At 43.9% G+C, this 14728-nt stretch overlaps 1 protein-coding gene across 1 annotated transcript; it reads right to left on the reverse strand.

The window, feature by feature from the left end:
• Positions 1–220: 220 nt before the first annotated feature.
• Positions 221–14249, reverse strand: LOC115133103 (cilia- and flagella-associated protein 221). The gene is made up of 17 exons (XM_065025179.1): positions 14117–14249; positions 13721–13853; positions 13320–13431; positions 9105–9192; positions 8238–8327; positions 7985–8080; positions 7300–7387; positions 7010–7107; positions 6772–6852; positions 6493–6600; positions 5486–5647; positions 4821–4979; positions 4504–4604; positions 1722–1817; positions 1513–1632; positions 907–966; positions 221–675 (listed from the first exon to the last, which is right to left on the reverse strand). Exons 1-17 carry the CDS (start codon positions 14231–14233, stop codon positions 540–542), a joined length of 1845 nt encoding a protein of 614 aa, XP_064881251.1. The 5' UTR covers positions 14234–14249; the 3' UTR covers positions 221–539.
• Between the last annotated feature and the right edge of the window lie 479 nt (positions 14250–14728).

Genomic DNA, 14728 nt, shown 5'->3' on the forward strand with positions numbered 1-14728 from the left:
GGGCGGCCCTTCAGAAAGTCCAGGGTCCAATTGCAGAGGGAGGTGTTTAATCCCAGGATCCTTAGTTTAATGATGAGCTGGGAGTGCACTATGGTGTTGAACACTGAGCTGTAGTCAATGAATAGCATTCTCACATAGGTGTTCCTTTTGGCCAGGTGAGAAAGAGCAGTGTGGAGTGCAATAGAGATTGCTTTAACTGTGGATCCATGACATACAGGTATTCATTTGGAATCATTCCTTTATCAATTATTTTATTTGCCAGAAAGGCCTGTCATCAATTAAATAAAACAAGAAGCCAAACTTTAAAGTACATAAAGACTGTTTTAAATGAAAATGTCCTTGGATGAATTGGTCAGTGTCAATGCAAGACAATGGGCACAGCATCAGTGGTGTGGTAACTATACAATAGCACTTAGCAGCTACAGTAATGATATATTTTACAGTGAAATGTATTATATGAAATATATCAGTCAATGTATGTTGGTACTGTAATCTGACATTTCCTGCATCAACCTTAGTGCCTCATAACAAATATAGCACTATTTATTCTCTGGTGTAGAGGGTGAATTAGCCTTGCCCACAATATTCAGGTGGTTGAGTCGCGCCATCACCTTGGCACCAAGTCTATTGGTCTGAGACTTCAGAAACATCTCCAGCTGCTGCTCTCTTGATTCCCTGTAGAAGTTATGAGTAAAAGTTTTACAAATATGAATAATCATACCTATTGTTCTTGGTTTTGAAATCTTCCATTACATAAAAAAGAGATATGTCTTAGATTAGAAAGAGAGAGAGAGAGAGAGAGGAAGAAATGTGTGTGTGTTTGTTTGTGCGTGCGTGAGTCTGTGTCAGTAGATGATGTTGACACCAGATGCTGAGTGGAAGGGATAGGTGTTGTGTTGTTTTCACCTGGAGATGTTTGCTGTACTGAGAGGCATCATCTGGGGAGTTTTACAGGGACTCAGGGAACTAGTGGAGGAGAAGCACAATGAGCTGTTGTTATCTCCACCTTTTATCTTACCTTCATCTAACATCCTCTTTTACAATCCCAACCTGGCCACAAGGGGACAGTAGTACAGCAACAGCATTCTAATTCTGTGTCTCTTGACTATCTCTGCGTCATGCTGATGTAACGTCATTATTTTAGCCAAATTAGAAGAGATCATTTGATTATAATATGATTTTTGACAAATCGAATTACAAACAATTAGCATGCCACACCGTCAGTAGATGTACAGAGATAATGACAAACCAAACATGAAGGAAGAAACAGAAAATGGAGTGCGTGACAAAAATGCTAATTCAAGTTATTGATTGATGACAATTGGCAATTACTCAAGGGAAGACACAATGATTGAGTTGTAGGCTAAATTAAATGCCAGTATTCCTCATAGGGATTAGAGGTTAATTTAGTGGAAACACAGATGCATGATGCTCCTAGTCCTGCAGTGTGTGTGTGTGTGTGTGTGTGTGTGTGTGTGTGTGTGTGTGTGTGTGTGTGTGTGAACAGTATACCTGCTGTCATCTTTAAAGCTGTCGTCTTTCAGCTGTCTGGGAGTGGAAGGTACATTCTCTGGCAGGGGAAACTCGGCTCGGATCATCTCAGGCGTGAGAGATACTCCCGTGCTTTCAGATCTGGTAAAACACATCAGTCACACAAACCCTCTGAAATGGATTCCTGTTACTTTCAGTCCGTCTGTCTGTCAGCGTGTGTTAGTGCTTACTGTCCATCCAGTAGCTCCTCTGTCATATCTTCTGGAAGGCCATTCAGAGCTGTGGGCGCCAGGGTGGGCAGAATGTCACTGTTGAAGGGGTCAGACCTGGTGGAACACACGGTCAGGTGATAGAGACTCGTAGACCATTAAAGGACTGGTACACAGAGTTGAGTCATTGAGTCAGTCAATTATCTCAACTTTCAGCCCATCTTGTACAGCTGAGTATAAACATACAGAATAACATTCTGTTGATGTTTCCAATATCTTCAGGTCAGATGACTAGGCAGCCCTATGGTTTGGTGTAGAGGCCTACCTTAACTGTATAGGCAACATTTCACTTGGACTTGTTTGGACACTACTTCAACAAAGCAGAGGATATAGCGCTGGCTCTTAGTAACACTGGCATTGGAATGGATTCCAGAAAGGAGTCTGCACCATGGCCATAGTTCTTACACAAGGGAACAGAGTACCGGTCCCCCCTCACCCTGTAAATATGAAGTAAATCACTGTGTTTCCATTCATCAGTCTGTCTGTGAGACTTGCACTGGTCTGGATCTGTAGTTAATGTGCTACAGTTTAGGATTAGCCATTCAAATGATCTGGAGGCAGAGATGAAGCCAGCAAGAACATCCTTAGAAGAAGTGGACACACACAAACACACTGAGCCAGCTGGAGGAAGTTTGTGGAAGGCCTAAACTCAGCAAAAAAAGAAATGTCCCCTTTTCAGGACCCTGTCTTTCAAAGATAATTCGTAAAAATGAAAATAACTTTACAGATCTTCATTGTAGAGGGTTTAAACACTGTTATCCATGCTTATTCAATGACCCATAAACAATTAATGGACATGCACCTGTGGAACGGTCGTTAAGACACTAACAGCTTACAGACGGTAGGCAATTAAAGTCACAGTTATGAAAACTTAGGATGCTAAAGAGGCCTTTCTATTGAAAAAAGAAAGATGCCCAGGGTCCCTGCTCATCTGTGTGAGCGTGCCTTAGGCATGCTGCAAGGAGGCATGAGGACTGCAGATGTGGCCAGGGCAATAAATTGCCATGTCTGTACTGTGAGACGCCTAAGACAGCACTACAGGGAGAGGATGGACAGCTAATCGTCCCCGCAGTGGCAGACCACGATCGGTACATCCGAACATCACACCTGTGGGACAGGTACAGGATGGCAACAACAACTGCCCGAGTTACACTAGGAATGCACAATCCCTCCATCAGTGCTCAGACTGTCTGCAATAGGCTGAGAGAGGCTGGACTGAGGGCTTGTAAGCCTGCTGTAAGAAAGGTCCTCACCAGACATCACTGGCAACAACATTCCTATGGGCACAAACTCACCGTCGCTGACCAGACAGGACTGGCAAAAGGTGCTCTTCACTAACGAGTCGCGGTTTTGTCTCACCAGGGGTGATGGTTGGATTTGCATTTATTGTCGAAGGAATGCGTGTTACACTGAGGCCGGTACTCTGGAGCGGGATCGATTTGGAGGTGGAGGGTCTGTCATGGTCTGGGGCGGTGTTTCACAGCATCATCGGACTGAGCTTGTTGTCATTGCAGGCAATCTCAACGCCGTGCGTTACAGGGAAGACATCCTCCTCCCTCATGTGGTACCCTTCCTGAAGGCTCATCCTGACATGACCCTCCAGCATGACAATGTCACCAGCCATACTGCTCGTTCTGTGCGTGATTTCCTGCAAGACAGGAATGTCAGTGTTCTGCCATGACCGGCAAAGAGCCCGGATCTCAATCACATTGAACATGTCTGGGACCTGTTGGATCGGAGGGTGAGGGCTAGGGCCATTCCCCCCCAGAAATGTCCGGGAACTTGCAGGTGCCTTGGTGGAAGAGTGGGGTAGCAAGAACTGGCAAATCTGGTGCAGTCCATGAGGAAATGCACTGCAGTACTTAATGCAGCTGGTGGCCACACCGGATACTGACTGTTACTTTTGATTTTGACCCCCCCCCTTTGTTCAGGGACACATTATTCCATTTCTGTTAGTCACATGTCTGTGGAACATTCAGTTTATGTCTCAGTTGTTGAATCTTGTTATTTTCATACAAATATTTACACATGTTAAGTTTGCTGAAAATAAACGCAGTTGACAGTGAGAGGACGTATCTTTTTTTGCTGAGTTTATAACTTACAGTGTACTTCCCAAGGAGCAAAAGGGTTTTCCACGTTCGTCAAGTCAAATGCTCTGAGGAAGGGTAGGAGGTTTTTTAAGTCCTGTGTTGGTACAAGAACTTACTGGTTGCGTGCGGTGCCTTCATTGAAGTTATCTGTAATCAATGGACAATCTGAATATAATAGCAAACCACCCTAACTAACTATCTCCCCCAGGAGGCTGCTGAGGGGAGAACGGCTCATAATAATGGCCAGAACAGAGCAAATGGAATGGCATCAAACACCTGGAAACCATGGAAACCATGTGTTTGATATTTTTGATACCATTCCACTGATTCTACTCCTGGAATTCCCACAAGCCCATTCTCCCCAATTAAGGTGCCACCAACCTCCTGTGCTATCTACCTAACCATAGCATCCCAGTACCATGACACCTTGGCTGGTCAAACAAGAGGATCAAACAAGATAAGCTATTAAGAAAAGTGTTCAGTTGTGTGTGAAGAACAACAGCCTATACTTTGTACTGTTTGCTCAAGAACACATAGTATAGATGAGTTAGTACATCATGATTCGTTAAGTCACTTTAGCGGTCTCTCTACGCAGCTGTATGTGTTGTGTGAATGGTAGACAGCCCTATAAAGCTGTGTTACTGGAGCCTTACACGCGCGGGGCCCAGCTACTGGTGAGTGTGGGAGTGTTGGACAGAGCGGCCAGGGCAGCCGATGGGAACTTCTTCCAGGTCATCACACCTCGGATCACATCCTGCAATTTGATCAGGATAAAGAACACAGTGTAATTGTTGTAAAAACGGCTTTGGCTTTAGTTTACTACAAATGTCCATATTGTGGGAACATTCAAGGTATTCTATTCTATTATTTTTTTAAATTATATTTTAATTATATAGAAATGCAATGCTAGTACACAAAAATGTAAGATTTTTTTAAATGAATAACTCCTGTTGACATGAAAGAGACTTACTGTTCGGTCCAAAAATGTCTTCTGAGTGCTGGGGGTGTGCATTCCAAACACAGAGGGCTTTGGGATGGTGTACCGGGGCAGTGGACACAGGTGGAAGTCCAGATCACACTCTAGGTAGAGGGGGTCTGCTTTGAAGGCATGGAGACCGGGGGCTGGGTTCTACAGAGCAGAACAAAGTCCAGTATGGAACATGAACAGTGTACAATTATTCACAATTATCGATATTCTCAGGCCCAGTCGATGATTCCACTATTGAGAAGAGGAACAGCTGTTGTGGGAATCATCAGGACAGAGATTCCAACAAAACATTTCCAACACTATGCATGATAGTAACACCAATCATTATTACTAGAGATATGACATAGATGTGGTCCATACTGTAGATATGTAAAATAGAACACATTTATATATATACAGCAGTGGAGGCTGGTGGGAGGAGCTATAGGAGGACTGGGTTGTTGTAATGGCTGGAATGGAATAGAAAAAGTGGAACGGACTCAAACATGTGGTTTCCATATGTTTGATGTGTTTCATACCGTTACATATATTCCATTCCAGCCATTACACTGAGCCCGTCCTCCTATAGCGCCTCCCACCAGCCTCCACTGATATACTGTAAATAAATAAATACATGTGTTCTATCATATTCTGTGATATTGCCTTACAAAGATTCTGAGGGGGTGGGCGTAGGGAGGCTTCAGCAGGGCGGTGGGGGCCGTGAAGCTCAGACTGGGACACTCGTCCTCTTGCTCCACATCCTCCTCGCCCTCTGGCTTGGCCACTGCACACCCCGAGGGAGAACGGATCACTCTGGGCAACAATTCATCCTGAAAGACAGGGACACAACCACACAAGCAACCAGTGCATTAGGAAACCGAAGGAAAGACTGAAACATGAGAGACGACCTGAACATGTTCAATACCAAACATACATTTTTGTTTTCCGTTACAAAATGTTTTCCTACAGTGTTTCCTAATGAATAAGATCCAGCAGAGAAAAAAATGTAAAAGATGTATCAGTCTTGTATAACAGCCATGCTGGCAAGAGCAGATATATACTATCAAAATCATATCAATGAGATGGGGCCAATCAGTTAGAAGCTCTAGTTCTGCAATTGCAAAAATCCTACTTGACGTTGTCCTAAAGTAAGATCAGATCTGACAGTTGTAGGATGTTTCTATAATAAGTCATGTTGTGGTAAAGAGTTTGCTATGGAGAGCTGTCCATAAATGAGTAAGTGCTTGTATGATGAGAGCTAAGTGGGGACCATGAGCTATGGAGAAGGGTGGTCAATGGTCGTCTTGTCATGGTCTTGTCAACCATGGGAAACTATAGGAACATTTTTTTTATTTTTATGGTTGGATTCCATAAACAATGAGGTTATTGCTGTATCAGTTTGAGCAAATACAAACACGCTATTGGATGTCAGAGGAGCAGAGTAGATCCTAGTCTCTGACAGTGACACCATTAAGTAATCAATCGAACCATTCTCCGTTCTCAAGGTTATTGCTGTTCTATTACATTGTTTATGTTATATCACTTGTTTATCATCTCATAAAAGGCTTAAAAGATTGACTTTGATTTATTTGCTTTTGTATAAATGCATCTGTGTATTACACACCACCAATGTAAGTGTCCCACAGTGTTGCTGGTGAGTTGTCTCTTGGCTCACCTGTGCCCCAGTGCATAGCGTCCTGGGCTGGGTTGGGGGAATGTAGCTAGCGGCAGCCTCAAAGGCCAAAACAGGCTGGTACCCCATTAACTTGTAGTGCTGGGGAACCTTGAAAAACAACACACGTAATGGGACACAAGTGAGCATGTTACTGTACAATTTCCAAGGAAAATCCCTGTCATCATCAGCTGTGACAGAAAGGCAAAGATGGCTAGTTGTTAGTGTAGAAGCAATATCAATGATTCTTTATTCAGGCAAAGACCTCTCACGTAAACGTACATTCAGATTGAAGAATGGAGTGTGTCGTTTGACCAGGACCTCAATAGGCCTAACAGGGATGGCACCCAATGCATTGGGAGCCTGGGCATAAAGTACAAGGCCAACACAACGTTATGGTCATTTTCACTAAATCATTTCAATGAATACAAACTACTGGGCAAATCAAATCAGTGTTCCTTCTTTGCAAGTAGTCCACGCAAGAACAAGATGGCTTTTTATCAAAGCGCACTGCATTTACCAGTTCATCAGACTGGTTAGGAAGAGAGAAGATAGGGAATGTGAACGGAATCACGCTGTCTGGTGAGATCTTCGGGAGATGAAAGGTCTCCTCCTCAACTGAAACAGAAAAATGCATGCATCTTGCTCGCTTCCAACATCACAATGACTTGGGGGTAAAATAACTTTAAGATAGATTTTTATTTTGGCACAACAAATGTGTGTGCTGCATCGTTCAGATATGTATTTTGATCATATGCCTGTGTCAAATAGAGAACACGTTTGCCCTTTGGGGTCTCAACAGTGCAATACCTCTTACTCCTGTGGACAGGCGCTTCAAGCTTCGAGTCAGCCTTCTCAACGAGACCAGTCTGTTGTTCACACGACATTGAATCACCACCTGAAACACATGGTACACTCACTTAGAAGTTGTGTTGTTTCGAAAGGTTATGCATGTTTATAAGTAAACCCTCTTCGTGCTGTATGACATCTGTTGCAGCACATCTTTCTTGCTCAAATAGAGAATGATATAAATACAAAAATATATATATATATTTTCAAGTATGCTTTGGGAGAAATATGATATTAAAGAGAACCAGGACTTGGACATTGTCAGCTTTCCAACTGCCTATGAGGTATTGTATAACATACTGGTTTTACAGTTTGGCATTTGGTTGAATTTATTCAAATGTAGGCCACATCATTAAATATAACTGACCTTAGGAATTCCCATCCCAGACATACTACAGGGAATGTCTATTCTTAGCTTCTTACTACTTTCATTAGACTGGACTGTGCCCCACTACAAAACTACTACTACACCATCTTATGGTATGGCTTAAGATCGTTATCATAGTGAGTATACACACCATCACACAGGGTTTTGGCTTGTGGTTTTGGCTTGTGAGTGAAAAACCATTGTGTTGAGTGGGCTGGAATGAGGCACTCTATGCCTACAGGGCCAATAGAGTGAAAGAGAGAGGGCTAAGTACTCTACCTTGCGGGCTGCCTGCTGGAAGAGCCTCAGAGCTCTCTGCCTGATCTCCAGATGACTGCTGGAGTACATGCGAAAGGAAGGCGTGCCCACCGGTGCCTGGAAGGTGCAAACAGAACAGACGTTTTGATTGTGAAAAAGAAAATGGAAACAAGCAGCTCTCATACTCGGGGGGGGGGGGGGGGGGAGCTATATTACATTCCATTTGATGCCATTTTAAAGGCAAACAGGTCCGTTTTGACTTTGACATGCTTACCTGGCCTGTGTTACGCAGGACCCGTCTGGTAGAGAGCTTAGGTTGGCCTCTAGCAAAGTCCCTCTCCTCCCGCACCTCTCCTTTTCTAACCTGGAATTAAGACGGACGTTCAATTAAGACGGGGTTCATCATGTTTAGAATACGAGCAAGTGTGACTAACAGGGATCAATCCCGGGAGAATGCATTAGCCCACTAAGCCAAACGCCTAGACATTTGCTCTGGGAGCCAATGCAACTCTTCAAGTCTCAGCTAAGGTTACTGATCATCACACTAGAAAGGTCACTAAACTACCTCTGTTACACAAATGTATGAAACACAGATCAGCAGAAGGCATAGGGAAGAGGTATAAAGGCTGTTTCGGTTTCTGGCCTGAGCTCCAGATTCCAGAGAAAACACTTGAAAGGAGTTTATCCAATCCCCAAGTGGAGTGGTTGGCCTCTCTAAAAACAATGGTGGCCTGTAAGGAACACAGTAAATACAGCCAATAAACAGAGAGAGGGGAGAGGAAGTGCTGTTAAGTGTCCTGAGAGAGATCTGTCATCTGTTCCCCTTTAGAAGAAACAGCAATAGCAGCAGCTCCCTCTGACATTACAGCCTCATGTTGTATATCTAAGGAAAAGTTACTACTTATACATTTACTGGCTGTTCTCAATAAAACTCTGAATATAGTTGGTGTCCACGTACTTTTGGTAATGTGTATATAAAACATAGTAACAATATGGTATGCAAACCGGAGAAAAACTGGTTGCCCAAGTGATGAGAAAACAAAGCCAGAGCAGAGGAAAACATGAAATATGTCAGATATACAACATACAGCAACAGTGTTTTATGATTATTATAACTATCATGATAAGTTACAAATCTTACCATATATTCATAATCTGCAACATCTCTCTCCTCCAAAACCTGCATTTTGGTCTGTGTCGAGACAGGGTCCTTCCCAAGGTGAACTTGCCTTAATCAAAAATACATTTATCTACAGTACAGTTTGAGTGACCTATGACATTTAGTACATAATCATAGATACGGTAATCTACAGTCATGGCCAAAAGTTTTGAGAATGACACAAATATTAATTTTCACAGAGTCTGCTGCCTCAGTGTCTGTATATATTTTTGTCAGACGTTACTATGGAATACTGAAGTATAATTACAAGCATTTCATAAGTGTCAAAGGCTTTTATTGACAATTACATGAAGTTGATGCAGAGTCAATATTTGCAGTGTTGACCCTTCTTTTTCAAGACCTCTGCAATCCACCCTGGCATGCTGTCAATTAACTTCTGGGCCACATCCTGACTGATGGCAGCCCATTCTTGCATAATCAATGCTTGGAGTTTGTCTGAATTTGTGGGGTTTTGTTTGTCCACCCGCCTCTTGAGGATTGACCACAAGTTCTCAATGGGATTAAGGTCTGGGGAGTTTCCTGGCCATGGACCCAAAATATGTTTTGTTCCTCGAGCCACTTAGTTATCACTTTTGCCTTATGGCAAGGTGCTCCATCATGCTGGAAAAGGCATTGTTCGTCACCAAACTGGATGGTTGGGAGAAGTTGCTCTTTGAGGATGTGTTGGTACCATTCTTTATTCATGGCTGTGTTCTTAGGCAAAATTGTGAGTGAGCCCACTCCCTTGGCTGAGAAGCAACCCCACGCATGAATGGTCTCAGGAAACTTTACTGTTGGCATGACACAGGACTGATGGTAGCACTCACCTTGTCTTCTCCGGACAAGCTTTTTCCTGGATGCCCAAAACAAATCGTAAAGGGGATTCATCAGAGAAAATGACTTTACCCTAGTTCTCAGCAGTCCAATCCCTGTACCTTTTGCAGAATATCAGTCTGTCCCTGATGTTTTTCCTGGAGAGAAGTGGCTTCTTTGCTGCCCTTCTTGACACCAGGCCATCCTCCAAAAGTCTTCGCCTCACTGTGCGTGCAGATGCACTCACATCTGCCTGCTGCCATTCCTGAGCAAGGTCTGTACTGATGGTGCCCCGATCCCGCAGCTGAATCAACTTTAGGAGATGGTCCTGGCGCTTGCTGGAATTACTTGGGAGCCCTGAAGCCTTCTTAACAACAATTGAACCCCTCTCTTGAGTTCTTGATGATCCGATAAATGGTTGATTTAGGTGCAAACTTACTGGCAGCAATATCCTTGCCTGTGAAGCCCTTTTTGTGCAAAGCAATTATGACGGCACGTGTTTCCTTGCAGGTAACCATGGTTGACAGATGAAGAACAATGATTCCAAGCACCACCCTCCTTTTGAAGCTTCCAGTCTGTTATTCGAGCTCAATCAGCATGACAGAGTGATCTCCAGCCTTGTCCTCATCAACACTCACACCTGTGTTAACGAGAGAATCACTGACATGATGTCAGCTGGTCCTTTTGTGGCAGGGCTGAAATGCAGTGGAAATGTTTTGGGGGGATTCAGTTCATTTGCATGGCAAAGAGGGACTTTGCAAATAATTGCAATTCATCTGACCACTCTTCATAACATTCTGGAGTATATGCAAATTGCCATCATACAAACTGAGAAAGCAGACTTTGTGAAAATTAATATTTGTGTCATTCTCAAAACCTTTGGCCATGACTGTACAGTGCATTCGGAAATTATTCAGACCCCTTGACTTTTGCACATTTTGTTACGTTACAGCCTTATTCTAAAATTGATTAATACATTTTCCCCTCATCAATCTACACACAATACCTGATAATGACAAATCGAAATTTTTGAAAATGTAGCAAATTTGATTAAAATATTTTTTTCAATACCTTATTTACATAAGTATTCAGACCCTTTGCTACGAGACTCGAAATTGAGCTCAGGTGCATCCTGTTTCCATTGATCATCCTTGAGATGTTTCTACAACTTGATTGGAGTCCCCCTGTGGCAAATTCAATTGATTGGACATGATTTTGAAAGGCACACACCTGTCTATATAAGGTCCCACAGTTGACAGTGCAAAAACCAAGCAATGAGGTCAAAGGAATTGTCCATAAAGCTCAGAGACAGGATTGTGACAAGCCACAGATCTGTGGAAGGGTACCAAAAATGTCTGGAAGGTCCCCAAGAACACAGTGGCCTCCATCATTCTTAAATTGAAGAAGTTTGGAACCACCAAGACCCTTCCTAGAGCTGGCTTCCTGGCCAAACTGAGCAACCGTGGAAGAAGGGCCTTGGTCAGGTAGGTGACCAAGAACCTGATTGTCACTCTGAAAAAGCTCAAGAATTCCTCTGTGGAGATGGGAGAACCTTCCAGAAGGACAACCATCTCTGCAGCACTCCACCAATCAGGCCTTCATGGTAGAGTGGCCAGATTGAAGCCACTCCTCAGTAAAAGGCACATGACAGCCCACTTGGAGTTTGCCAAAAGGAACCTAAAGGACTTAGACCACGAGAAACAAGATTCTCTGGTCTGATTAAACTAAGATTGAACTCTTCGGCCTGAATACCAAGTGTCACGTCTGGAAGAAATCTGGCACTATCCCTACGGTGAGGCATAGTGGTAGCAGCATCAAGCTGTGGGGATGTTTTTCAGCAGCAGGGACTGGGAGACTAGTCAGGATCGAGTGAAATATGAACGGAGCAAAGTACAGAGAGATCCTTGATGAAAACCTGCTCCAGAGCGCTCAGGACCTCAGACATTGGCGAAGGTTCACCTTCCAACAGGGCAACGACCCTAAGCACACAGCCAAGACAGTGCAGGAGTGGCTTCAGGACACGTCTCTGAATGTCCTTGAGTGGCCCAGCCAGAGCCCGGATTTTAACCTGATCTAATATCTCTGGAGAGACCTGAAAACAGCTGTGCTGCAACGCTCCCCATTCAACCTGACAGAGCTTGAGAGGATCTGCAGAGAAGAATGGGAGAAACTGTGAGGACAGACGCTTGGAGACGGGAAGCAAGTACAGGGAGTGAACATCTAATTAATAAACAGACATGAAACAAGGCAGGACAGCGTCTGGACATCAAAAACATAACATTAATGCTGACACAGGGAACAAACTGAGGAACAGACAAATATAGAGAGGGCAATAACCAAAGTGATGGAGTCCAGGTGAGTCCAATATTGCGCTGATACATGCAATGATAGTGACAGGTGTGCGTAATGATGGGCCGCTTGGCGTCCTCGAGCGCCAGAGAGGGGGAGCGAGAGCAGGTTTGACAGTACTCCCCCCCCCCCCACCCCCTAGTGGCGCCACCCGACGTCCCACCTGGGCGAACCTGACGAGCCAGCTGAAGAGTGGAAGTCTGAAGAGTCGGCTGAGGTGTGGGAGCCTGACGAGCCGGGTGAGACATGTGGGATAGAAGCCTGATGAGCCGGCTGAGGCGTGGGAGCCCAACGAGCCGGCTGAGGCATGATGTGGGATGGGAGCCTGCTGAGCCAACCAAGGCAAGGGAACTTCTCGAACCAGCTAAGGCGTGGAAGCCACACAAGCCAACTGAGGCACCCCAGGCTCCTCCGGCAGCGGCACCCGGACCCGACGTGACCAACAAAAACTCCCTGATGCTTCAAATTTTGGTGTCAGCATTCTGTGAGGTCAGACGCTTGGAGATGAGAAGCAAGTACAAGGAGTGAACATTTAATTAATAAACAGACATGAAACAAGACAAGACAGTGTCTGGACATGAAAATCATAATGACATTAATGCTGACAAGGGAACAAACTGAGGAACAGACAGATATAGCGGGGGCAATCAACAAAGTGAAGGAGTCCAGGTGAGTCCCATATTGCGCTGATGCACGTAATGATGGTGACAGGTGTGTGTAATGATGGGCCGCATGACGCCCTCGAACACCAGACAGGGGGAGCACGCGTGACAGAAACTCTCCAAATACAGGTGTGCCAAGCTTGTAGCATCATACCCGAGAAAAATCGAGACTGTAATCGCTGCCAAAGGTTCTTCAACAAAGTACTGAGTAAAAGGTCTGAATACTTATGTAAATGTGATATTTTTAATACATTTGCAAAAACAAATTCAAACCTGTTTTTGCTTTGTAGATTGATGAAGAAAAAAACAATTTCATCAATTTTAGAATAAGGCTGTTTATGATTATTAACGTGAGTAAATTATGGTTCCTCACCATCTGAGATGATTGGCTCTCTCCTCCTGGATGTCCTGTTGAACCCTGGTCTCAAAGAACGCCTCCTTCATCTGTCTTGTCTGGAGGCCCAGCTTAGGTTGGGACATCATGGCTGAATTGTAAACAAATATATATTTGTAACTTAGTAGCAGCAAATACAGTCTGCAGCAGACCCAAATGGCAATGAATTAAGCATTCCAGAATTTGAATCATCTGAGAGCTTTCAGTCACACTAGCAAACAAGTCATCCAACAAACCGGGTTTCTCCCCCCTATACATTAAGTGATTTTTGAATGACACTCTCTTATCTCTTAGAGAAAATCTAATGTATGTTGATTACTGGTGTGAAAGTTGATTACTGGTGTGAAAGTTGATTACTGGTGTGAAAGTTGTCCAGGTACCTTCCCTTAGGTCTTTAGAGCTCAGTTTATCAGTCTGTTGTATCAGTATCTTGACCACTCCAGCAGGGGTGGACACATCAACTGCAGTCTTCAGGCTCAGCTTCACATCACTCTCTCTTCTCTCCCTTACAGTCTATTGAAATCATACAAAACCAATCACACACAAGATATGTTCATATTCATATTATTACCTCATTATCGACATCGTAGCATAGTCTGCTAAATGAACTGGAGTGAGTTTCTGGAAAGCCCCGTCGCTACCATTGTCCTTTATTTCTAGCATGACTTTTCATCTCTGTGCAGCTGGGTTGTCAAGATAAACAAGGTGTGATGTCAGCTAGAAGGCTTTCTGGAAACGCACCCTTGGTACAGCTGGAGTTAAATGCTTTGCGGTACCTTTGACTTTTCAGGTGTCCGCATTGACCTCTGCTTGGTTTTGGTCAGAGGCTGTATCAAGGAGACAGGTGGAGGCCCTCGACTGTCAACAAACAAAACTTCTCTTGCGTGTCCCATGTCTTTCTCCTGTTGACTGGGTCAGAAACAACACCAATAAATGCATGTAGCACGTTTCCTGCAGTATAGTGACCAAATTGCCCTCTAGTGGCCTCTTCTGTGGAATGTTACTAATATACACTGCTCAAAAAAAATAAAGGGAACACGAAAATAACACATCCTAGATCTGAATGAATGAAATATTGTTATTGAATACTTTTTTCATTACATAGTTGAATGTGCTGACAACAAAATCACACAAAAATTATCAATGGAAATCAAATGTATCAACCCATGGAGGTCTGGATTTGATTCACACTCAAAATTAAAGTGGAAAACCACACTACAGGCTGATCCAACTTTGATGTAATGTCCTTAAAACAAGTCAAAATGAGGCTCAGTAGTTTGTGTGACCTCCACGTGCCTGTATGACCTCCCTACAATGCCTGGGCATGCTCCTGATGAGGTGGCGGATGGTCTCCTGAGGGATCTCCTCCCAGACCTGGACTAAAGCAT

The sequence above is a fragment of the Oncorhynchus nerka genome, linkage group LG2, assembly GCF_034236695.1.
Source record: "Oncorhynchus nerka isolate Pitt River linkage group LG2, Oner_Uvic_2.0, whole genome shotgun sequence".
Lineage (NCBI taxonomy): Eukaryota > Metazoa > Chordata > Actinopteri > Salmoniformes > Salmonidae > Oncorhynchus > Oncorhynchus nerka.

What these genes read in the sequence shown, in the direction of transcription:
- LOC115133103 (XM_065025179.1), bottom strand. Translation starts at nt 14,233, where the DNA reads ATGGGACACGCAAGAGAAGTTTTGTTTGTTGACAGTCGAGGGCCTCCA. An exon ending in GGACACCTGAAAAGTCAAAG is followed by an intron (nt 13,854 to 14,116) that starts GTACCGCAAAGC and finishes TGATTTCAATAG; the next exon opens with ACTGTAAGGGAGAGAAGAGA. An exon ending in CCTGTCCACAGGAGTAAGAG is followed by an intron (nt 7,108 to 7,299) that starts GTATTGCACTGT and finishes TTTCTGTTTCAG; the next exon opens with TTGAGGAGGAGACCTTTCAT.